Source organism: Microcaecilia unicolor, chromosome 7, assembly GCF_901765095.1.
Source record: "Microcaecilia unicolor chromosome 7, aMicUni1.1, whole genome shotgun sequence".
Lineage (NCBI taxonomy): Eukaryota > Metazoa > Chordata > Amphibia > Gymnophiona > Siphonopidae > Microcaecilia > Microcaecilia unicolor.
In genome coordinates this window covers 307,952,203-307,977,589 of record NC_044037.1, presented here as the reverse complement: position 1 = coordinate 307,977,589, position 25,387 = coordinate 307,952,203, and the positions used below count along the sequence as shown (strand labels likewise).

The 25,387-nt window shown below is 47.3% G+C and overlaps 1 protein-coding gene across 1 annotated transcript; it reads right to left on the bottom strand.

Moving 5' to 3' along the window:
* DNPEP (aspartyl aminopeptidase) lies at positions 1-24,365 on the bottom strand. Its single transcript, XM_030210392.1, has 15 exons — positions 24,255-24,365; positions 24,042-24,123; positions 22,802-22,890; positions 22,243-22,356; positions 21,612-21,737; positions 17,507-17,631; positions 10,798-10,888; positions 10,420-10,527; positions 9,676-9,753; positions 9,005-9,088; positions 8,328-8,488; positions 5,687-5,726; positions 3,122-3,223; positions 858-1,025; positions 1-183 (listed from the first exon to the last, which is right to left on the bottom strand). The coding sequence occupies exons 1-15, from the start codon at positions 24,258-24,260 to the stop codon at positions 133-135; spliced, it is 1,425 nt and encodes a 474-aa protein (XP_030066252.1). The 5' UTR covers positions 24,261-24,365; the 3' UTR covers positions 1-132.
* Positions 24,366-25,387: the final 1,022 nt, after the last annotated feature.

Below are 25,387 nucleotides of genomic sequence, written 5' to 3'. Positions count from 1 at the left end.
TGCAAAGAGAAAAGTATTTTAATAGAACTAGAGAACATGTCAGTGAGAGACACCCCAAATCCAAAGGACCTTTCCAAAGACTGCTAAGGGAGTATTAGCATCGCTTTCCGCCTTTCCATCTGTGGAGGAAACTCAGTCCACGACCAGACTGCTGTTCACCGCAGGGAAATGATTGAAGAAAGCCTGCAAAGAGACAGAAAAAAAGGGTGAAACGCCTCACGGAGCCCGAGGGAACATGTTCAAAGCATCAGTGCAATAGAAACACGGAATCGGCTGCACCTCAATAAGGAAATGGGACATCCTACCAGGAGAGGAGGCACTCAAGATTCACACTGCTCCGCCCACACAGACCATTAAACTACACAAGTGCCGTATGGGGGAAATAAACCCAGACATCGGAGGTTTATTAGCAAGAGAAGAGAGGCTTCATGGGGAGAAGGATCACTGGGTGGGCAGGAGTCACAGTTCTAGGCATATGCCTAGATTAGTGGGGAGTATCAGGCATCTCAGTCCCCCCCCCCCTCGTACAAGCCCCACTGTGATGAACCAAAGGGTGGCTAGGCACCCTACACACAGCCCCTTCTTCACCCCCCTCCCCCAAGGATCGCACATGTGGGAAGATAACTCTTACCTTCAGGATATCCGGACTGCCCCAAATTGACTGCCCCCATTGTATCGTCTACTCACTTGTCCTTTAGATTGTAAGCTCCTTGAGCAGGGCCTGTCCTTTTATGTTAAATTGTACAGCGCTGCGTAACCCTAGTAGCACTTTAGAAATGTTAAGTAGTAGTAGTAGTATCAGTGCCAGGCACAGTCCTAGTAAAACAACTGCTTGAAGTGGCTACCAAGTCTCCTACCTTGAAGAGAGTGATGGTCTGTAGCACTCCAGATACACAGCAGGTCTCTCGGATGGAGTGCATTGCCAGCTGTGGACAGCCCAGATCCACAACCCGAAGTCCCAGCTTGGAGGCCAGGATAGGCCCAATAGTGGTGCCACAGGGCATATCGTTCCTCACCATGAACTCCTGAAGGAGAGAGGGGGGACACAGCAGATACGTATCTCAGAGTTCACCTCATCTTAACCAGTGCTGTGCCAGTAAACGATAGCAGATAATGACCAAAATGGCCCATCAAGTCCGACGTAAGGCAGTTAGGGCTGTAACTTTGCTTGGTACATGACAACCTCATCAGGTCAGTGCTATAACTGACCTTCTGTCCAACAGCCACTTTTTCCTTGTTTGATCTCTCTATATTAGAGGTTGACTGAATTTCACTTTCAACTGAAACTGACCCCCCCCCCCCCCCCATCCTGTATGACCACCTGTAGGCCTTCCCAGGCCTATTTGAGGAAGCTCAGGTGGTCTAGTGGCCTCTTCATGGGCAGGAATGAACCCCATTCTGTTCCTGTCCCATGCCGCCACTCTGTTGCAATGGCTGCCGAGACTGCCGTGGGAAGTCCTGGCAGCCATTTTGCGACTGGAACCAGTAAGGACAGCCATTGAGACAGAGCAGCAACACACAATAACATAGTAAATGACAGAAGATAAAGACCTGAACGGTCCATCCAGTCTGCCCTACAAGATAAACTCATTTTACATGGTATGTGATACTTTATATATATACTAGCAGTTGAGCCCGTAAAAACGGGCTGGTATTGGGGTTTTCCTTCCCCCTCCCTCCCCGGGCCCTCTCTTCGTTATTCAACTTACAGCAGCGGCAAAACAGCAGCAAGCAGCAGCTCCCGTTGGCCTTCCTTCACTGCCTGTGCCTCACCCTCGTGTGACGTCACGTCGGCGAGGGCGGGGCACAGGCAGGGAAGGAAGGCCGACGGGAGCTGAAGCTGAGCTGCTTGCTGCTGTTTCGGCGCTGCTGTAAGTTGAATAACGAAGAGAGGGCCCGGGCCGGGTGAAGGGGGGGGCGGTGGCGACTCCGGGGGGGGGGGGGCGGTAGCGGCTACCTTGGGGGGGGGAGCGGTAGCGACGTCAGCGGTTCCCTCCCTCCCTCGCAGTTTCCCTCTCTGTCCCGCCCCCCTCCCCCCGTCATCACGTATTGACGTGGGGGCGGGGCAGAGGTCTCTACTGCGCATTTGCGGTGAGTACGGTCACTCGCCGTTTATATGTTTGATACCCGAGTTTGATTTGTCCCTGCCTCTCTCAGGGCACAGACCATAGATGTCTGCCCAGCACTGTTCTTGTACTAAGTTCTGAAGCTAACGTTGAATCCCCTTAAAGTTTACACTCCAGCCCATCCATATCTATTCAGTCCGATCAGGGCATAGACTGTAGAAGTCTGCCCAGCACTAGCTTTGCTTCCCAAGTACCAGTGTTGCCACCCAATCTCCGCTAAGATTCCACGGAACCATTCCTTCTAAACAGGATTCCTTTGTGTTTATCCCACACCTGTTTGAATTCCATTACCGTTTTCGTCTTCCACCTCCCATGAAGGTATTCCACGTATCCACCACTCTCTCCGTGAAAAAATACTTTCTGACATTAGTCCTGAGTCTGCCCCCCTCCAACCTCAATTCATGTCCTCTAGTTCTACCGACTTTCCATCTCTGGACACAGGGCAGGAATGAGCGGAACTCGTTCATGCCCACTAACAGGCAGTAAGACTCCCAGGGCTTCAGGAAAGCGGGAGGAACGTGATGGGGGGGGGGGGGGGGGGGGGGGATGAACAGCCTCACTTCTGGTTTCTACAGTTGTCGTTTTGACAATGTATGAGTTTAAGTTTTCTGGTCTGTGTAATTTTTTCTTTTTGAGTTTTGTAAATACTGCTTTTCTGAAAACAAAAAATGTGTGTGTGGTTTGGGACAAATGATTGAATTTGGTCAATGAGGTGGGCACCTGGAATAACTGTGCGTTATAAAAAAAAATCTGATGACCTGATATAACACGTGATGTCCCTCATCTTGTATTGTATGTGTTCTTGATGTTAGCAATCAGGTAGTTATAAAATAAAAAATATATAAATATTTGTTTGTCTTTCACCTCAGGGTGCTGCTTCGCTCTGTTTTCACCTTCTTACCTTTATATATATATATGTAATCCTGTGTCTACCCAGGGCTAAAGGAAAAATACCTAAAGTGCTGACAGGTCAACAGAAAGGCGAAGCCCCTTACCTGCAGTGGCACCTGAACATGACTGGCGATCTCCCGCAGGACAGCTTCAGTGACAGCTGTGGACGCGTAGCGTTGGTTACTGTTCACTTTAATCACCGGACCCTGTAACAGAAAGGAGGAGACAACATGAATAACCAAGGAAACAAGGTAGATTACAGCCCCTGGAGCTCCCTCAAGACATACTTGGGCACCGTTTCACACAAGGTTCCGTATTTTGTATGGACAAAAGACGAACACATTTTTACTGTAACTGTTCCAAAACTTTACCTTCCCCCACTACAAGCCTCCTCTTCAACTATCTGTGCTGTACATGTATCAATGAAAACCTGGCTCGATTCCTGAGCTTTTAATAGAAGAAGCAACCAACTAGCTAGGTCACACAAGGACCAACATCAGCTGTGCACACTGGAGCGGGACTCTACTTATCCACTCTTGCCTCAAGATTATTCGTGAACCTTTTCTGACTTCATGGGCTTTATGTTTATGAACTTGATAAACTGCTTTTCTTTGCATTATCATAACAATAAATATGCAAATTTTCCTTCAGTCAGACTGCACATCTACCATCTGCAGGGAGAATGAGACATACTGGCTGATTGAGGAACTGCACAGGGGTCTTATACAATTCTCACAGTCAGTGTTCTCAGTCTCCATCTGCTGGTAGGAGGAGTGCATAACCCAAGTGTCTTGACCGATCTGGATTACCACCAAGAAACAAGAGTTAGTCACTGTCACGTTTCACCATCACCGGGCGCCGATGGTCTGGAGGGTCTCAGTTGACAGCAGGTAAGTCCCTCCAAGAACAGTAGAGGCACACAGATGGTCCTGAAAAGAGCACTTGGGGGTAGGCCTGGCAGAACCGGGACCTGGGTTGAAGCGGGAACCAGGAAGGCGCCGATGGTCTGGAGGGTCTCAGTTGACAGCAGGTAAGTCCCTTCAAGAACATCTGAAGGACATAAGGCAATGGCCTTTCCATGGAGGGCCCCTATTCTCAGGCGTAGGAAGTACCGTTTTGGCCTTAATATGCCCTTGAATACTCCCATATACCAAGGAGATCGGAATGGGCTTGGTATATGGGAATGAATAGGAATGTTGTAGTGCCGGACGAGAGCCTCATCGATGAAATTCTCTCCTGCTCTGGAATCAATGAAGGCCTCCATGGTAGGATATACCTGGTATAATTCTAGAGAGGCGAGGACCAGGAGCTGAGTGGGGAATCTGGACATGAAAGCCTAGTGCTGTTTCCCTGGCCAGGGCTAGAACCGATAGTTTCTCGACTTTTCGGGTCATCTGAGCACTTAGATGCCAGAGATCCCCACCCTGATACCCCTCGAGGTTAACGGAGATACCGGGGCTTAGGGGATGGCCAGGGCTGCAACAGTCACCCTCATCTGTCCGTGTTTCACATTTTCATTCTCCCTGTGCTCTGTATCAAGATGTTTTAATGTGTATTGTGTTGACATTAAGTAACTTTCTATTCCGTAATTTGTACTGTTGCTTCAATACTTTTACTTTTTATTTCCTTCGTCCTGCTTATTTTTGCTGACCACCACCTTGGGCGAATGTCTTCAAAAAAGAAATAAATCCTATTAAATATAAAAATGGTGTCAGGATGGGGATCTCATGGAGACCAGAGACTCAGTTGTTTGTGCTGTACTCCTGTTTTGCCTGTGTTAGTGACACATTCACCTTCAGGGGTTGGGGGGGGTTAGGGAAGTGGTTCTGGTGAGAGATCAGCATACGTTTCACACTGATCCGTTTTAAACACAGGTCCTCTTGCAAATAATGAAAAGGGACATTTTAATGATTTCCTTTGCACTAACTAAGACACTGGTGCTTTTAAGACCCAGCTCCCTTGGCTCCTCCTGACGTGTGCCTTGGGCCAGTGCTGACCATGATAAAGTGTGATCGCAGCCCCAGAATACCCAATTACTCTAAAAGACCAGCTCAATGCACAGCAGGCACAGGGGGAGTGGGGGGGGGGGGGGGGGGGGGGGGGGGGGGGGAAGAAGGGTAGGGGATCCTTAAGCCTATAGTAGCTTGGCTGTAACTAGGCCTTCGGGAGCTAAGCTGCACTGGAGAGGGGGCAGCCCAGCCGATGGAGCAAGACTGACGGACTTTTCTCCTTCCGAGGAGAAGCCGAGCCACATTGTTGTCAGCCTCGGAAAAGAGAGTCAAGATACAGCCTGTGTCAGAGAGCCACAATGAACTGAGAACAGCTACTGCAAGAGAGCTAAGAATGGGGAGAGGATAACAGAAAAGCAAAGATGGAGAAGGGAGACCCCATCCCTGCAACACTTGGTCTGTGGATTACCAGCCCACATGGTCTCGGGAATCAGAACAGAAATACGTTACAGGCAGAGATGCCCCATTGCTCATGTGGCATGCAGCAAATCTCACTGTTCTCCTGGTGAGACGTGGCGAGTGCTATGGCACTCGGCATCCATAATGTTACCGAGTGTCATCAAGACCTGCTAGTCCACTACAGGGCTTCCTGTAGTGCTTGAATTTCCGAGGGTTACGCTTGCAAAGGAAGAAGGGAAGCAGAGCGAGGCAGTCAGTCACCTTGTGAAAAGCTGGTCTGTGGTTCTCCTCATGCTTGTCACTAAGCAAAAGAAAGAGAGATTTCATAATCTTAAAAAAACAACCAGTTTCTGACACCAATTCCAACTTCTACTGTACTAATTGTACAAGCCCCTGAACATAAGCTCCCACCCCCTGTAACCCCACAACCACGCACGTTCACGATCAGTACAATGCAGAGGGTAAAGGGGTACAACAGGTCTGAGGAGCAGAGGACAAGAGCTGTAGAGGACCACAGAGGATGAAGGTTCATGATTTGAGTCTGAACAAGAGTAGGAGGGAGAGAGTAGGCTCAAGGGTTGGGGTACCCGAAGCTTACTTTTGCTTTTGACTCCCCATCTTGTGATCTGAACTGCCTAGGCATCATGGCTCATTCTATGAGACCAGCCCTACAATGGAAGAATCTTTGTTCTCTGATCATTTTATTTCTCCACTGGGATTGATCTTGGCCTGTCTATTACTCCCTCTTGGTGGTTTTCTCATCAGTCCTTTTCCAGGATCTCATTTCCATCTTGTGTTTCTTCACTCTCCTTATCCTCTTTCCCTTCTTCCTCTCCATCTGACATTGATCCTCGCTTCATCTTTCTCCATTTCTACATGCTTAAAGCTAGACTTCATTCCTCTTTGTCCTCTTCTTCAGTCTCTTTTCATCTGTCACCTACTTACCAGATTTCATTTACTAATCTTACTTCACTGGATCCTCCCAATCCTCAGCTGTCTCAGGCTCCCACCTCCCCCCATTCAAGTCCCCTATTTCCGCCCTCTGTACTTATCCCCTCCCCTCTCATCCCCTCACTACCTCTTGCCCCTCTCTTATATGGTCCCCCCTCCCCAATTCTCCCTTTTACTTCACCCATTTCTACATTTTCACTCCTTCCATAGCCTCTGTCCTTTTCAATTCCTCTCAACCCCCCCTGGTCCTTCAAATTATCTCCCCTTTCCATATTTCTGCACTCAGCCCACCCCTCACCAGATCACATAGTCTTTGTTCAGTCTCTTACTCCCCAAGTTCTCCCTCTTCCCTCCCAACCAATCTCAAGTCCTCCCTCACGGTCAACACCCAGCCATCCTTAAAGAGTCTGTCGTCTTTTGCTCTACCACCCAACCCCAGAACCTCTGCCTAGGTTGAATACTTGCTCGCCTGCATCCCCAGGTCCCCAGTATCTGCCCTTTGCCTCTTCCCCCCCCCCTCTTAAGCATAAATTGCTCTGGCCTTACTCCTATGCGTCCTTTCCTAGTGTCACCCCCAGCCTATGCCACTGCTTCTCCCCTCACATCCCCTCTCTTCTCACTGCTTCTCCCCTCACATCAGCCTCCAGCCCTTCTCTCCCATTCCCCAAACCTATCATCCTCCAGATCCCAACTTACCCCAACCCCAGCGTCAGCCTCCTGTCTCAGATGCTCCTATCTTTCCCATTATTTCAACGGTGGACACAATTGCAGGATTTTGCTCCTTTGCTCCCACCACTGTGCTGTTCCTCTGCCACAAGCCGTTCAGCCAGTTTGGAACACAAGAGAATGCGCTTCCCGAGTCTCATGAGAAACAGAAGTCCCTCTCCTGATATTTCAGACTGGCTGCACACCTTGAAGCAGAGCAACAGCAGTGAGAGCAAAGGAATACGTTCTTGTCACTCTGAAGGGGCGAACTGGTGAGGAAAGGAAAGGAAAAGAGGATGCTTTTCTATGATTACAATCAGAGCGGTTTATATATTACATACAGGTACTTATTTTGTACCTGGGGTTAAGTGACTTAAGAGTCACAAGGAGCTGCACTATTAAGCTACTTCTCCAGCACTCTTCAGCTCGAGACAGTATCGTCTCTTCTCTTATGCTAGCCCTTCATGGAGGGTTACATTGTATATGAATCCACAGAGTATGGAGATTCATGGTGGGGTCCAACAAGAATAGGGGTAGAGGGGGGGGAGTTATGGGAATCCAGAAGGTCGACATTTTTGGCTTATGCTCTCATAGGTGCAGGGTGGAAAGTGGAGGGCAGAGAATGTAGAGTAACAGGGATGCACAGAAGGTGGCGACTGGTAGCTCAGATCTAATAGGTGTAGGATGAAGAGGGGAGACATTCAGGGATGCAAAGAGGGTGAAGATTCATCAGTCAGTATTTAATAGATGCAGGATGGAGAGTGGAGAGACGCAGAGTTACAGGAACAAGAGTCATTAACCACCAAGGGTCAGAGATGTAGGGTGGAGAGGGGAGGGTCACAAGGATACAGCCCCACAATCTGATAGATGAGGGGAAGGGAGTCTAGCTCAGAACATTTCTATTAGAGAACAGGAGGAGGACACAATTCAGTGATTCAGCAAATCATTCAGGAGATACTAACGAACATACAGATGAATGAATTAGGAGTGAACTGGGATGCACTGTGAAAATTGGTGCAGTCCACTGAGCTCTGGGTTGAGCCAGTGCGGCTGTCTGCCCCTGGGGTGTGCAGCGTGCTGCGGACTTGCCTTTAGCCCATGCAGTAAGGGGCTGGACTGGATTGGCTCATAATCCTTAACGTGCCATAGCTGCAATCCTCAGTGCACGCTCTGTAGGGACTGTCTGTCACGGCTTTGGTCCATAAAGAATACAGTGAGGGGAGGCTACTACCGATTTAGTACTTACACATAATTTGGGTGCACGGCATGGCCCATATCAGCACTGATCATATAAGACTTTGGCACAGACTCCTCAAATGCTGTAAGATTCTGTGGGGTTGCCGATATTCGACGAAGAATGATCTCCGTTAGCAATGATTCCGCCCCCTGTGCGCTCCCAGAGCCCACCTAACAGGGAAGAGGATTAGCAGTATGAGAAACTCAATTAAAAGCAGAACAGCATGCATTAATAACGAAAAATAATGTCTTACCTGATAATTTTCTTTCCTTTAGTCACAGCAGATGAATCCAGAGACTTGTGGGTTGTGACATCTACCACAGTCTCTGGATTCATCTGCTGCTGATGCTAAGAACAAAAAATTATGCCTTTACCTGATAATTTTCTTTCCTTTAGTCGCAGCAGATGAATCCATCTGTGCCTGATGCTAAGGAAAATAACTTCTCGACCCTGAAGGTCAGAGACAGTAATGAATAAACTACACCGTCTGCTCATCTCGCTGCTTGGAAAGGCTAAAAATACCACAGTAATAATTAACCTAGAGACCTCTGTTTCTATCTCAGCCCCTTTCAGAGAGGCCCATTTCACTCTTCAGGAGCTCCTGCAATCTGCTTTCCTTCCCCAAAGTCCCTCTGCAGGTAAGAATGACAGCGGCTTGTTCTGCTATGCAAACACTGGCACCTTACCTCCTCGTTATCGTACAAGGTGATCATTCGAACGTTGGGATCTCTGGAGAGTGAATCTGGAGGATCACAAGACCCAATCAGAGCCTGGAAATTCAGAGAACAACCCAGTCACGCATTTGGTTTTATTCTCATTTGACGTGTCACCCCGTTCTTCGCCATCCCACAGCTTTTCAAAATGTGGGATGAGGGATGCTCAGTATTCTGTCCACCACCTCTACCGCTTACGTTCCAATCAGCATCACATAGCATTGAGTACCCTACATCAGCACGTCCCCAGACACAGACGAGAGAGTCTACCTCAACACATTTTCATAACTACACTTAGTGATACAGTAAGTACTAAAACCCTGCAAAAGGATTTGCATAAAATGAACAGCTGGGGTGTCACTTACGTGGCTTCCAGCAGCAGCCCATCTGTGCTTCTTAAAGCAATGGCATCTCCTATGCCACTTGTGTGACTTACCCCCCCTCCACCCCCCCCACCTGACTCCAGTTCTGAGATTCAGCCCAACACACAAGAGCAGGATGAAGGCGCACAGAAGAGTTGCTGCAGGTCATCTGTTGCACAACAGCAAAAGCATCACAAGCAGCCCACCCAGACCCAGAAGACAGGAGAACATGCAATATCACTGCCGAAAGGTGGTGAGCCTGGCACTGAACATTTAGCTCACCTGAAGGGCACAGTAACAGCTGTGCAGGTTATCCAGCCGTGGACCAAAGATAAACTCTTCAAAAGCTCCACCAAGCACCTGAGGACAGAAAAGCAGCCATCAGGCATCAGGATTCAACGTCATTCCAGATAAAGCCTTTCCTTACACAGAGCTGCTCTCTTCATCTTTATATTTCTGAACCGCTGGACCACGGCTGAGATCTGGCACCATAAACCTTTACTCCTGCAGATTCCCTTCCCTCCCAGCTCACTAAACCCAGTCACTGCAGAGTCCAGGCACCGGGGCTGACTCCCTCCCAGAGAGCAGAAGAGGCATCACTTCAAAACACAAATATGAAACTTCAGGCATAATTAAGAGTTTCCCTGATCCTTCAGATTAAATGGTTTTCAAGAACAGTCTGAAGTACTTTCATATGGAGTACATTTTAGGAAATAGAAGTCTGGCTATACTGAGGGGGTGGGGGTGGGAGAGGGGTGTGGATCCTGGTTACCTGCAGGGTGGAGTGAAGGAGAAGAGACAGTGTTGGAAACCGGAAGAGGTCAGAGCCAATCTTCCTGGTCATGCAGGCTCCTTGCTATTCCAGGGAGCAGGAAGGCTTTTCCTGAGAGACTGAAAACTGTTTTATCGTCTGCTTTAAGAGGTTCCAAGGACTTAGGTTCCTTCATTGCACATTAAACTCTGTATGTGTAATTTTATTTAAGCTTAATAATTGCTTTGGTATATAAATGGAAGGATCCTGCTTACCGCAGGTTGGGTGTCTGCCAGACACAGCTCCATTTCCAGGATTTGCTCAGGTTGGATTCCCAGTTCGGAGCAGAGCAGGCGGCTCAGTACACTGTGATGTCTCTCCGACTGCAAACAGAGGACAGTAAAAGTGGCACTGATGAACAGAAAACGTCAAGAGAGACACTGTCCTCATCCTGAGCCATCAGGACACTGTGGCTCTGTCAGTCACTGAACACTAACCTGCAGGCTGGCTTTTACCAAGACTGCCATCTCCCCCCAGATTCTGGTTATCAACATGGGCTACCATTAAGACAGGTTATTTTACTATTTTAGCATGGTTATGCAGCGAGACCTAGTTACTAGTTCGTACCCCTTGGGGGAGGAGACAATTCTTACCGAAGAGGTACAGTCAGACGTGCCAGTGGCATTCACATCCAGCACTTTCTTATCCAGTTCCTCCTGTACAGCTGTGGCTAGAATGGGAACACTGCAGAGAGAAAGAGAAGAGAACACAGAGGATCTCCAATTAGAAAATGAATGGTATTAAGAATAAAACTTAAAGGGTTGCATATGTGTTTGCATGTCAAGCGGTGCTTAGATGGCAAATCTGGATGTAAAAACTAAGGCCGGTGCTGGGCTGGCTCATACAGTCTATGTCTCGCATACAGCAATCCAGTTTAGGATGGGCTGGAGAGGGCTTCGACAGAGACTCCAGTAATTTGGAATACGAGGACAGTGCCGGGCAGACTTTTACAGTCTGTGTTCCGCAAGTGACAAGGCGGATTCCTATAGGATTTAACTGCAACTGCAGTAGTTGTAACGTAAGGACAGAGCCGGGTGGACTTCCACGGTCTATGTCCCAGAAACAACAAAGAAAGACCATGATCAAGTATATAATCTCACGTTCATTGTTCACTTAATCTTGAATTGATAATGTGGTAAAGGCAGTTAGCTTAGCGAGGTTTTAAAAAAAGGGTTTGGACAGCTTCCTAAAGGAAATGGACTTGGAGAAAATCCACTGCTTGTTTCTGGGATAAGCAGCATAAAATGTATTGAGCTTTTTTGGGATCCTGTCAGGTACTTGAGACCTGGATTGGCCACTGTTGGAAACAGGATGCTGGGCTTGATGTCCCAGTGTGGCAATACTTATGTACTTATGACTGTTCAGGTCTTTATCTGCCGTCTCTTACTATATTACTATCAACACTTAACTCCCCGGCTCTGTCACGGCTCCCTGCTCCAGAGCTCAAGGAGGTGGTTGTCTTAGAGTAATGCACATGCTCCTTAATATCAGAACTTGTTCTCTAGAAATGCAGAGGAAGCAAAAGACAAAACGTGCTCTCTTGCACAGGAAAAATGACAAGTTCACCCCTCACCATCCTATGCTAAGCCCTCTACAGACTATCTCCACTATCCCTTCCACCAGGACCTCATTCCAGTAACACTACCGTCAACACTGCAGGGAGACACGACTACCATGACAACTCCTGCAACAGAGGGGCAAACTAAGCAGACACAGCTCTATGTCTCAAAGACCCGTCTGCTTCAGGGACTAAGTGTTAAATCAGGATCGAAATCATCGAAGGCAGTTCCCTTCCTGGGCTTTATGAACACCAAGAATCACATTTTGCATGATTGGGGGGTGGGATAACATCACAGCCATTTTGTTTATATGATGGTCCTAAGCATGTTTTTCTCAAGGTAAGAAACATTTCACTGTAAATATATAATTTATTTTCAGCTGACTTCATTGTTTTATTGTACAATTTTCATGTTTTTATATTTGCAATTTTATTTATTAGTTTGTAGCCCCTGACGCAGCCCTGCTGGGCGAAACATGGCCTGTGTCAGGCAACATACAGGCTTGCAACTCTATTAAAGTTTGTGTATATCTACTACTGATCTGCTTTCTTGTCTGCCACTTTGGAGTCTGCGGATCGTTTGCCTTGTTGTTTTCAATATATCAGACGGATCTACCACAGAATAATAAAACAACATTTCTTCTAATTGTATAAAACAGTCCACTATCTGTAACTATCCGTTTACAGTGTCCATTTTTATTCCCCTCTTCCAGGCTAGTGCTTTTCCCCAGGAGGGTTTCATTGGCTCTTCCCATCTCCACCCCTCCCCCTGCCACCCCCCACGAGAATTTCCTTGTGTTTTCAGCAGTTACCTTATTCTACTTCTGCCTACCGTTCACTTACATAGTAACATAGTAGATGACGGCAGAAAAAGACCTGCATGGTCCATCCAGTCTGCCCAAGACAAACTCATATGTGTATACCTTACCTTGAATTTGTACCTGTCCTTTTCAGGGCACAGACCATATAAGTCTGCCCAGCAGTATTTCCCGCCTTCCAACCACCAGTCCCGCCTCCCCTCACCGGCTCTGGTACAGACCGTACAAGTCTGCCCTCCCCTATCCTCGCCTCCCAACCACCAACCCCTCTTCCCCCCACCTGCTCCGCCACCCAATTTCAGCTAAGCTTCTGAGGATCCATTCCTTCTGAACAGGATTCCTTTATGTTTATCCCACACATGTTTGAACTCCGTTACCGTTTTCATCTCCACCACCTCCCGCGGGAGGGCATTCCAAGCGACCACCACCCTCTCCGTGAAAAAATACTTCCTGACATCTTTCCTGAGTCTGCCCCCCTTCAATCTCATTTCATGTCCTCTCGTTCTACCACCTTCCCATCTCCGGAAAAGATTCGTTTGCGGATTAATACCTTCCCCCACCCCTCCTCAGTGGGCTCAATCATCTTTCTATTTAATAGCTGAGTAGCCAACCACGAGCTTTGAGGAGCATCATTCCACAGTGGTTCAAAAATCTACGCCGATTTCCTCCATCTACATGGAGCATCATAAACTTGCACATCTAATTTGCTGCTGTAACACTTTCCCCACTCTTGAGCATTACTATTAGCAAGGAAAGCAATACTGCTCTTTATCAGTGCCCTCCGCACTTTCTGCAGCTGTTTCATCAAATAGCAATAACTGCAGACTGAGACAGCGCTCCGGACGTCGCACCACTCTTCCCCGATATTCCTGAACTGCACGGTGCCTGAACAAATACCCTAAAGCTGCTCGACTCGCCTGGCACTCAGATTCCCATTTTCATTGCTCTTTTTGGGGAAATATATTTTTATTTTTGTTACATTTGTACCCCGCGCTTTCCCACTCATGGCAGGCTCAATGCGGCGGGCAATGCAGGGTTAAGTGACTTGCCCAGAGTCACAAGGAGCTGCCTGTGCCGGGAATCGAACTCAGTTCCTCAGTTCCCCAGGACCAAAGTCCACCACCCTAACCACTAGGCCACTCCTCCACTCTTAGCCATCAACGTTTTTATATCGTTAGTTGACACATCTAGTGATATGGTCTGCTGTTAATGGGGTGTTTAAATCTTCCCACCATTGAACCGTCTGTCATCTCTCTTATCAGGGTCATAGCTGTCATAAAGTTTAATTTTGTTACATCTATAGTAGGCAAGGCTAAATATCCCTCTACTTCCTCGATCTTCTGCCAGTACTTATACAAATCACATTCTGACAAATCATACATGACTTTCAAGTCCAGGAGCGACAACAACTTTCCTTCTTCCTCTTCTCACTCTCTGCCTAAGCTGCTTTATTCCCTGGTTGTCCTTCATGTCTCGGGAAAGTCCGCATTCCCCACGGCGAACTTCTAAAGTTAAAGCCTTTCCATTTTCAAAGCCACATCCGAACTTGCTTCACAGCTCGTATTAGAACGCTCTCCTTCACCACCGCGTTAGCTGAGCGCTCTTTGTAGGGTTATCGTTCCTCTCAACGAGTCTGTTAGACGTCTCATCTGGCAACCTTTATCACAGATTTATTTTTATCTGGAACTGCTAAACCTCTAGATCTCTGTACATATCTAAGACTTTTTTAGCTTCACCCCCTCTCCATAGGTATTGTCATAGTAATCTGCCAAACATCTACTGTCTCTTGGTAGTGTATAACCATTTGGATAATATTTTATTTATTGCATTTGTATCCCACATTTTCCCACCTATCGGTAGGTTCAATGTGACTTACACATTTCAAGAGACAGTTTCAGATTTCAGGTTATTTTGATGCAGAGAACTTAGTACAAATGATCAGCGATTGCGTAGTCTGCGTTTATGGTATGTATGGGGCGGATTGGGCTGAACTGGCGAAATTGAGGGTTGCCTTGCTGTTGTCCGTTTATGTGGGTATTTCGGTGGTCTCAAGAATTAGGCTGATGCTTAGGGGAAGAACTTCCTGAAAAGGTGGGTCTGTAGGTGCGGAAGTTCAGGTAGTTCTTCACGAGTTTCAGGTCTTTTGGCAATAAGTTCTAGTTCTAGAGTTGGGTGCCTATAAAGGAGAAACTGAAGGCATATGATGATTTGTATTTCAGGCCCTTACATCTGGGGTAGTAGAAGGTTAAGTATCATCTCGCTGCTTTTATTGTGTTTCTTATTAGTAAATCAATTAGTTCGGTCATGTAGCCCCGTGCTAGTCCTTAGATAGGAATATTCAACCCAACCCAACAAGGAAAGAGGAAACTTTTTCCACCTTATAATCAATTGCTTCATTTTTCACAACTGTAGGATCATGTCAACAGCATAAAAATACTCCAATCTTGTGGGAAGGTTTATTCCCTAATATTTTATCACATCTTCCACCCATTGCAGCAGCACCGGATCTCCTCTCAATTTCTCTGTCCATTTCCAATAAACCAGTTCAGAGATTTCAATTTCTAGAGACGCTTCTTTTTTCTTTAATTAAGGGGGGGGGGGGGGGGGGAGTAAACAATGTGGGCTACTGTTGTGTTATTTTACTTCAGTTATTAGTAGTGCATTTTTTCTAGGAAAAAAGGTGCCGGTACTCAAATGCTAGGCCACCCTTCAAGGGTGGGGTGATCACTGAGGGACCCATCCCACAATAGCCAGGCCCCCTGCAACCAGTCACAGAATCTACGACAAGGCAGAATTCGGGTGTAGAGCCTGAGCTCTTTCATTAAAACTTGGGGACCATGGGTCAATTTTAGCAGACAGTGGAAAAGTGCCGGTACTCAGTACCCCCAAGTACCCCCACAAAAAAAGCCCTGGTTATTAGTAACTAGGTCTCATTGCATAAAGTGGGACCTGTGCTAAAATTGCACAATTTAGTAGTAAAATAACATCTTGATGGTGACCCACATTGATAACTACACCCCTAAGTGATGAAATATGAGCCATACTTGTGTGATGTTTCTGTACCTCTCTGGTGGCCTTTCTACAAATACTGGAAGTCCCTGGATAACCCCTTACATGGTTTGCCTACTCTGGATAGCCACCCTGTAACTCTCCTCTGGGCCTCGATCTGTGTGTTAGACATCCCCTGAGATCCAATATGCAACCACCATCCACCCCCTCCAACTGTGGGCCTACCTCTGAGATCAGGAACACATCAATGTCACAGTAATAATGGGTAAAGCTCCCACAAACCTTCCCATCACTATTTAAAGCATGCAGACCTTTCCAACCACTATTAAGTATCCAAACAGGAAGCTTCTACCCCTGTAGACCATACAACCCAGGCCAAACCCTCTTCTCTATTGGGTAGGGTACCAACCCATCCCACCCCAGGACAGTATTTTCCTCCTCTGCTCCCTCCTAGCTACAGCGAATCCTTCCTACTGCACCACTGGACACAGCGATCTCCTCATTTGTTCCCTTCACCCTATAGGGTCTTTCACTATTCACCATACATAAGATCATCCCCCCTCTGCCCTCACCAGCTACATCCCTCTCAACGCTCTGCCAGACTGGTTTGTCCCTCCTGCAATAAAAGATATCTTCTACTTCTATCCTCATGCCTACAGTACATGATAGTGGCCAGGCTACTCTTGGGGGAATTCTGCTCTATTTGTAGCGTTTCTGATTGGAATTTCTCCATCCTAAAGCCTGAAATTTCCTCCTATTTCCCTGTTCTAGCTCCAGCCTCTTCACCGTCCCCAATGGCACATTCACATTTCGCTACCCCCCCCCCCCCCCCCCCCTCCACTCCTGGAGCTGGGTCTTCCCCTGCCCCACAGAGGAGGAACAAACTGCAGCATATCAGATCACTTCCACCTCCTCTGCTGGCTTAGACTCAACTGCTTATGTGAACTGCATGACCCCTGCACTTCATATAAACAGACTGGTCTAAGGTGGTGGAGGAGGAGGAATTGATCCGATATGTAATGGTTCGCTTCCTCCTCCTACCCGCACGATTTCTGTAGGGAAACTAGACCCAGCACCGAGCAAAATTCTCTACAGTTGCACAAATTCCCCAAAGAGTAGTCCAGGCCTAGTTAACCAGCTCTGAACCTAAATTTAGGAGTAGAACTGGGCTATAATTATCCACCATCATCATCCTACTATCCCAGCTTCAAGACAGGACATCCTGTCGTTTCGAGCAGGCCTGTCCGTCTTCCCACACAGGGCACACAGTGTCCGCCTCCAGGCCTTGAGAAACAGGATGCTCTTCCCCTCTGCAATGCAAGAGATCCTCCCCCACCAGGTCCAGAAGACAGCTTGATGTCACAAAGCTGAAGTCAGTCTACCCAAGGAGGTTTTCATTCTCCCCAATGCAGCTGCAGCCATCTTGGTACACCCAAAACAATGCAATTGATAAGGCAACAAGCTCTGCTTACTGGCTTCAGACTAGCTAATGGACCAAGCACACTCCTGCCGTATCCTGTTCATCAAATCTCCTTGGTCTATACCCTCACTGTCTTCTGAAAAGCCAAGTGCAGTCATCACTGCCACTGTTGGAAATGGAATGATACCATCCCCACAACACATCTCCAAATAATAGCACACAAACTTCCATCCTTATCTCCCATGAAGCAGCACATCCTCCCTTTGCCTTTTATAGGACAGTACATCCCCTCCCTGGTACCTTCGCCTAGCGAACATTCGAGACCTCAGAAGCTCATGAGAGCTGCTCTGTGTTGGGGACAGTACAGCCCTACTTCTACCCTCCCCCAGTGGACATGAGTCCTCACAAACTCTTACAAGTACTGCTCTGCATGGGGACAATACACCCCGTCCCTCTACCCTCCCCCAACACACAGCCAAGGCATTGTGAGCACTTACAGGTGCTGCTCTGGGTTGGGTCCAAAATTCTCATTAATGGTTCTCTGGAGGTGGATAGCCAAGTGAGGGATCCTGAGAATGGGACGGTCCACTTTTACAAGCCGCTGAAGTAGCTGTTCTCCATCCTAAAGACAAAGCAGAGAGTGATCCAGCTTGGGCCTCACATGCCATGTGACCCCTTATGAAAATATCCCCTTCCACAGCCGGGGGAAGAGTAGCTGCAGGAATATTTAATAGCATCTTTTACAGATTATGGCTTTTCTTTAACTTGAGATCATACCATTACAAGTGACATAAATTCACCTTCTGAATGCAAAACTGGGAAAGGGAAATTGATTTTAATCGGAGAAGTTAAGAATGAATTTGAAACTGACTTTCAGAATGAGTTCTTGGAGGCTGTTCTGAAGAAATTGGAATCTGCGAAGGCTCTTGTTACTTAAAAGTAATTGTTGAGCTTCGCAGGCCCTTTCATCGGAGGTCACAGCAGCATCTATAACACTTTCTGGAGGTATAGCGAGGCAATGTATGACCCCATCAATAGACAATTCTTGCTGAAACAGCTTGAAAGATAGGAAGTTCCTTCAGGTGAAAACTAAGATCTAAGAGATCGATTACAGCAGCAAGGTCAGGAAAGTAGTCACAGGTACTTCCTAGAATACCAAAGAGCCAGAGGAGGTGCTGGATATACCCCTCACAGTGCTGCTCAAATTATCACGAGAAAGAGGCGAGGGCCCAGGAGGCTCCACAAGGTGGAAGTGGGAAATCTCAGAGCTGTTAAATTAGACATCAGTGGTGATCAGGGTAAAGGAAGGGCAGAAGAGAAGTCAGTGGGTTACAACACCTCAGACATGGTGCTCTCACAGGGTGTGAATCCTTTGTGGTGGTCAGAGTGGGGGAGGGGCCTACAGCAGATGTGGCCTGTTTAGATTTCAGTAAAGTGTTTGACCCTCTTCCATTCAGAAGCTAAGCAGTCAGAACTGGATGAGGAACGGGGTGAGAACTGAGTAATGAACACAACTCAGTAAGGGGTGCTCGGCGCGGTCCAGACTCTAGACCTCAGACCTTTTCTTCCACACTGGAAAGAGCTAGAGATTTCTTATTTGGCCAGTGAGTGATAAAAACAGCAGAGAAGCTGACAGGATGCTCAAGTGCGTAATGAGTTAATATTATCCCCTTTTATAGGTCACTAGTGATATTTCAGATAGTTACTGATAAAGCAACAGGGAAAGCTGACAGGATTTTATTTTTATAGCACTTGATAAACCGCAATTGATCCCTGAGGCAACTTTGCAGTTTATCATTTTTATTACAGGTACTTTGCACCGTCTGTAACGAGCTCAAAATCTAAGTTAGATATTGTACCTGGGGCAATGTAGGGTTAAGTGACTTGCCCAGAGTCACACGGAGATGCAGTGGGAATTGAACCTGGTTCCCCAAGACCTCAATCCACCACTGACCATCAGGCAGCAGCGGGAATGCGAACCCAGTTCCCCAGGTCGCTACACTAATCATTAGACCACTCCTCCGAGACTCAGGTGTGTAAGGAGGTAATGTTATCCCCTTTTATAGATCACTAGTTATATCTCAGATAGTCACAGTGAGTGTAATAACGCAGTAGGGAAAGCTGTCAGGATGCTCAGGTATGAGGAGAGCTTTTACCAGCAGGAAAGGGAAGTAAGTAAGTACACTATTAGGCATATTTTCAAAGCACTTAGCCTTCCAAAGTTCCATAGAAGGCTAAGTGCTTTGAAAATATGCCTCTATGCCATACTTTGTATGGCTATTTGAATATTTTTACTGCTGTAATTATCTATTGCTTATGTTTGATCTATTCTTACTGTGCACAGCCTTGAGTGAATTCCTTCAAAAAGGCGGTAAATAAATCCTAATAATAAATAAACATAAATCCTACACGAGAGAAGCTTAAGATTTTCAAATACATGTGGTGGTGGAGAGAAAGGAAGGTAGATATGACAGTAACATTTAAATATCTATCGGACGTTTATGACATTCAAGAGGCAGCATTTTCCGTAGGGCTCATGGCGTGCATTTGGAGGAAGGGCCAAGAAGGAAATATTTCAAGGCCTTGAAGAGCCACCGGTAAGGTGACAGGACCCTAATACGCCTTGAATAAAGAGGGTGGTGAAGGAGGAAGCAGGTTGTGTAGTGACATACTGAGCAGATTCAATGATGCTAAAGTGAAGTGGTCTGGGGAACTGGGTTCGATTCCCACCACAGCTCCTTCCAACTCTGGGCAAATCGCTTAACTCTCCATTGCCCCAGGTACAAAAAGAAGTAATTGTATATAATATGAAAACTGCAGAAAGGCAGAATTCCCTTTCCCTTCCCAAACCCTTATCCAATACGACCCCGTTTTAAGACTTAAAAAAATTCATAAAACCTCAGATGATGAAACCCAACTATCCTGACCCCATTTACAAAACACATTACCACATCAGCAGAATTAATGGCAACAGGAACCTGGGTTTCTGCCAGGTACTTGTGACCTGGCTTGACCACTGTTTGGAAAACAGGAAACTGGGCTAGACCTGGGGATCATTGGTCTAACCCAGTATGGCTACTCTTAAGTTCTTATGTCAGCACAGGGCCTGCGATCACAGAGCATAATATTCTGCATAGGTTCCTAATATAACAGGAAGAATGAGAGAACAGGGCCTGCGTGGGGTCAGAGACCCCAGTGCTCTGCATGGCTTCCCAGTCTAATAAGAGGGGACAGGACCTGTGTGTCAGCGTGTGGTCAGACAGCCCAGTAATGTGCATGAAATTTAATGTGGGCAAATTAAAAAAGTGATGCACATTGGGAAAAATAATCCCCATTATAGCAACCTGATGCTAGGGTCTAGATTGGGGGTCAGAATCCAAGCAAAAGATCTAGGTGTCATTGTAGACAATACACTGAAATCTTCTGCCCAGTGTGTGGTGGTGTCCAAAAAAAGCAAATCGGATGCTAGGAATTATTAGGAAAGGGATGGTGAATAAGACTAAGAATATTATTATGCCTCTGTATCGCTCCATGGTGCGACCTCACCTTGAGTACTGCATTCAACTCTGGTCGTCATATCTCAAAAAAGATAATAGCGGAATTAGAAAAGGTTCAAAGAAGAACAACCAAAATGATAGAGGGGATGGAACTCCTCTCGTATGAGAAAAGGCTAAAAAGGTTAGGGCTCTTCAGCTTGGAAAAAAGAGTCAGCTGAGGGGGGATATGATTCAGGTCTACAAACTTCTGAGTGGTGTAGAATGGGTAAAAGTGAATCGATTTTTCACTCTCTCATAAAGTACAAAGACCAGGAGAGACCTGAAATTACATGGAAATACTTTTTAAATAGAAGGAAATATTTTTTCACTCAACTAATAGTTAAGCTCTGGAACTCATTGCCAGAGAATGTGGTCAAAGTGGTTAGCGTATCTGGGCTTAAAAAAGGTGTGGATAAGTTCCTGGAGGAAAAGCCCATACTTTGCTATTGAAATAGACATGGGGAAGCCACTCCTTGCCCTGGGATTGGTAGCCTGGAATGTTGCTACTAATCGGGATTCTGCCAGGTAGTTGTGATCTGGGTTGGCCATTGCTGGAAACAGGATACTGGGCTACATTGACCATTGGTCTGACCCAGTATGGCTAATGTTCTTATGTTCCCAGTCTTAACAGGAAGTACACACAGGAAGGGGGGAGCAAGGCCTGTGAACATCCACTGAATCAGAGGCAAGTACTGGGCACAGTTTGTAGTAGAGGTTCAGAGGGAGGGGGAGTACCCCATTTCGGTGAGCTCAAGGCAAAAATGAGTAAGTACAAGTACAGTACATGGGAAGCCCCCAGAGACAGGAAAATAATCAGTTTTGTACCTTAAGCAAAGAAGGGTTAATTGGCTTATCAAAGATCACAAAGTGTTTCAGTGGGAGAAGCAGGATTTGAACCCTGGCTTCAAAAGTTTAAACAAGTAAAGGCAAATCTAAACAGAAGAACCAGGATGACATAACCGAAGCAGAGAATGGGAGAAGGGTCACAGGGATGAGATACAGGAAGGGGTTGTTACAGGGCTGGGGTGAAACACTAGGCAGGTCTGCAGGACGCTGGGACACTTACCTTAATGATCACTCTGCCAGCAACGGTGAGATCTCGATCGAACCAAGTGTTCCAAATCCCGCCACCGTAACACTCTACTCCCACCTGCACATACCCCACCTGGCCCCTCTTCGAGTTGCGCTTTACCTGCAAGAGACTGGACGTTCACAATACTGCAGCACATAGCGAGAGCACATTAAAACTTACACACCGCAAAAATCACACAAGCCGTGCCCTCACTTTCCAAGGCTGGCTACCAATCAAATGCGTTTGACACCACACACAAATTCACAGGGTCACGCCAAGGACACAGTCAGTGCAGACATGAGAGGGCTGAGGCTGACAGATGTTCCCATCCCACCAGCCTGCTGCCATCTTGCTATCCGACCTGCAGGAGGCGCCATATAGCCTTCCTCACGTCGCTGGCCCCATGCACGCAGTCAGGACATCATTTACTGTGATGAGGAAATGAGGGGCACGAGGCACTTGCTAGAATGTCATTCTGTTAGGCTGGCCCCGAGTAACCGGCACATTCTTCATAGTGTACTGCGTCTGCCTCTTTCCTCGAAGCTGTATGCTTGCAGTCCTGCCCCTAACCATGAGGTGCATGCATGTGCGTTGGGGAATGGGGAGGGGTCTGAAAGCTCCTTACCCTTAGGCAGGGACTGTCTGTATGAGCTCCAATCAAGCTGAATCCATTCCCAGGTTTATACTGTCCCCCAACAGCAAAAGCAACAATGGTGGAGTAATTTCTGGTCACGAAGTACTGAAAAGTTGGACAAAGGAGGAAACGGTTAATATAGTGGTTAATATGTTAACTAAATGATCCAGTGAGGGACAATATTCAAGCTGTTTGTTCGAGTGTGCATTTTTTTCATCCACCAAACTTTACACTGAAAAAAGAAATGGGTCACAGGTATTGAGGGTAGTCTGAAGATGGAAAATAACACACATGGCTTATCTTCCTGCCCATGGAATGCTGCTTCTTAATGCAGCCATCGTATGTCCGCTGTGGACCAATGTGCTTTTAAGCCCACTGCAAGGTAGCAATTCTCAAGTCACTGTATTTTATTATTCTACTCACGCATCACATCACTCCATAGACTGTATAAGTATCCTCTGGACAAATTCAGCACCAGATAAAAAGATCAGGTCCTCCCCTCCTGCCACACACAGACAGGAACAAACTGCATTTCCTGTCACAATCTTACCTTTCGGTCCGGTTTGATATCCCAGTGATCTGCCTCCTTTAGTTCCTGGAATCCAGCCTGCAAAAGGCGGCTTTTACACTCTTCCACCACTGCAACCGGAAAAACATCAGATACAGAATTACAGCCCCTCTGACTGGCATTCATCATTAAAACCAGACCAAGATCCATTTAGTCCTGTCTCCCATCTCCAAGACTGGACATTCCAGGCAACAAGTACCCAGTGAATCCCAGAGTCCATACACGGCTCACTGTTCATACCGAAAAAGAAGTGATGCCCACTGAGTCTACTCGTCTAATAATGGTTCTTGGACTTTTCCTCTGGGAACTGGACTAAGCCATGTTTAAATCCAGCTGTTTCCCAACAGCATAATTGTGAACTGAGCAAAAATCCTTGTCTCCAAATTCTTTAAAATAATCTATTAGTTCCATGGAGCACCTCTCAGTTTAGTACTATTTGAAAAGATAAATAGCCATTCCTATTTATAGACCTCTACCGTATCCACCCTCAGCCAAAGTCTTCTCCAAGCTTAAGCGCCCTAGACGTTTCGCCTTTCCTCATAGGGAAGACGTCCCATCCCCTGTATCGTTTTACGTCACCCTTCTTGGCACCTTTTGTAATCTCGCTATATCTTTTTTGAGATGCGGTGGGCAGAATTTCCACAGTATTCGAGGTGTGGTCACGCTACAGAGCAATAAGGAGGCATTTTGATCATGTATTTTATTCTCCATTCTTTTTCCTAATAATTCCTAGCTTTCTCTTTGCCATATTGACAATGACTCAACACCCTTTTCTTGGGGTGGTAAGTAATACAGAACCCACAATGGCAATCCCCTTCTGGGAGAAAAAGCTGACGCTGCCTCCCAGACCCAAACTTCCTGCCTTTCCATGGCACATGATCCTGTCCTAACCTCATGCCCAAGCCACAGCTGCTTCTGTCTGCGTAGGCTTGGGGCATCGGATGACCTCCTTCCCAGGAAGCAGCACCATTCATGCCAGTCTTGCCACCCTGTGCCTTCTGCTCCTCCCCAACCCCTCCCAGCCTTAGGGGCACAGCTCTGCCAGGCTGGATGTGCCAGTTCTATGGTATTTCGGTGCACAGGTGCATCAAGGAGCAGTCGGGGGGGGGGGGGGGGGGGGGGAGGGGGTTGTGCATGAGTCTAAAGTCAGTGGGACACAAGAGGATGACGGAGAGGAGCGAGAGGGAAAACCTGTGCTAAGCACGAGAGCATCAGCACGTACCATGGTAGGGGGAGACTCCCCGGTTCAGGAACTTCAGGAACTCCCTGGCAGCGCTCTGAACTGCGTCTTTCGTTACAACAACCTGTGCAAAACGACAAAGACACATACAAGAATGGGACCCAGCTGAGACCCTTCCCCTCCCCACAGGTGCAAAGCTACAGCCCCCCCAGGGACCCGGCTCGGGGCTTGCAGAGGAGAAGGGGGGGGAATCACCTGCATCCCGGAGCCACCGATTCCTCCTGCAACCCGAAACCCGCTCAAGCCTCAAAACGAAAGTAACGAGAAGCTGCAGAAGCAGCACCAAGCGTCAAGCGAAGCACCGCCCTCCACTCTAGCTCCGCCCTCTGTTCCCTCCTAGTCCGCCCAAGATCTCCTCCCCCTTCAGTCCAGCTCCGCCCTGTCCCCCTTCCAGTTTTCGCTCCCAATCCCCACCCCCTTCCTTTAGCCCGTCCCCTATCTGGCCTCTAGCTCCGCCCGGATCCCCGCCCCTTCCTTTCTCTCCAGATCCAGCCTAGCACTCCTTCCCTCTATCCCATTACTTCCGGCTTCGATCCAGTCCTCGCTCCTCCTCTACCATAGAGGTTAGCTTGAGTCGGCATGACGTCAAAAACGTTAATCTCCTTTTCTTTCTCCAACCGTCATCCTCGTTCACTCAAAACAAAGCAACCAAACCTACGAGCTGCTCTATCAATGTTGTCGTTTTTTATTGTTGGCATTTATTACCCTGGGCCAGGGGCGTAGCCAGACACCCAATTTTGGGTGGGCCTGGGCCCAAGATGGGTGGGCAGAAGTACTCTACAAGTGATTTGGTCTCTCCCTCTCTCACCTGCATGCCATATGGCCTCTCAAACATCACCCCCTCCACAGCATACCTTTTTAATAGCAGATTTTCACTGACAGTGAGCAGCAACTTATACACACTGCTCATGTTGGCCCCTACTGCTACTACTACTACTATTTAGCATTTCTAGAGCGCTACAAGGCGTACGCAGCGCTGCACAAACATAGAAGAAAGACAGTCCCTGCTCAAAGAGCTTACAATCTAATAGACAAAAAATAAATAAAGTAAGCAAATCAAATCAATTAATGTGAACAGGAAGGAAAAGAGGAGGGTAGGTGGAGGCGAGTGGTTACAAGTGGTTACGAGTCAAAAGCAATGTTAAAGAGGTGGGCTTTCAGTCTAGATTTAAAGGTGGCCAAGGATGGGGCAAGACGTAGGGGCTCAGGAAGTTTATTCCAGGCGTAGGGTGCAGCGAGACAGAAGGCGCGAAATCTGGAGTTGGCAGTAGTGGAGAAGGGAACAGATAAGAAGGATTTATCCATGGAGCGGAGTGCACGGGAAGGGG

Bases quoted from the DNA above. Each gene is read 5' to 3' on its own strand.
- DNPEP (XM_030210392.1), bottom strand. The intron at 10,889-17,506 runs GTAAGTGCTCAC...TTCTCTCTGCAG, and splicing joins CCCAACCCAGAGCAGCACCT to TGTTCCCATTCTAGCCACAG. The intron at 5,727-8,327 runs GTAAGTACTAAA...TCTTTTGCTTAG, and splicing joins GCCGTGCACCCAAATTATGT to TGACAAGCATGAGGAGAACC.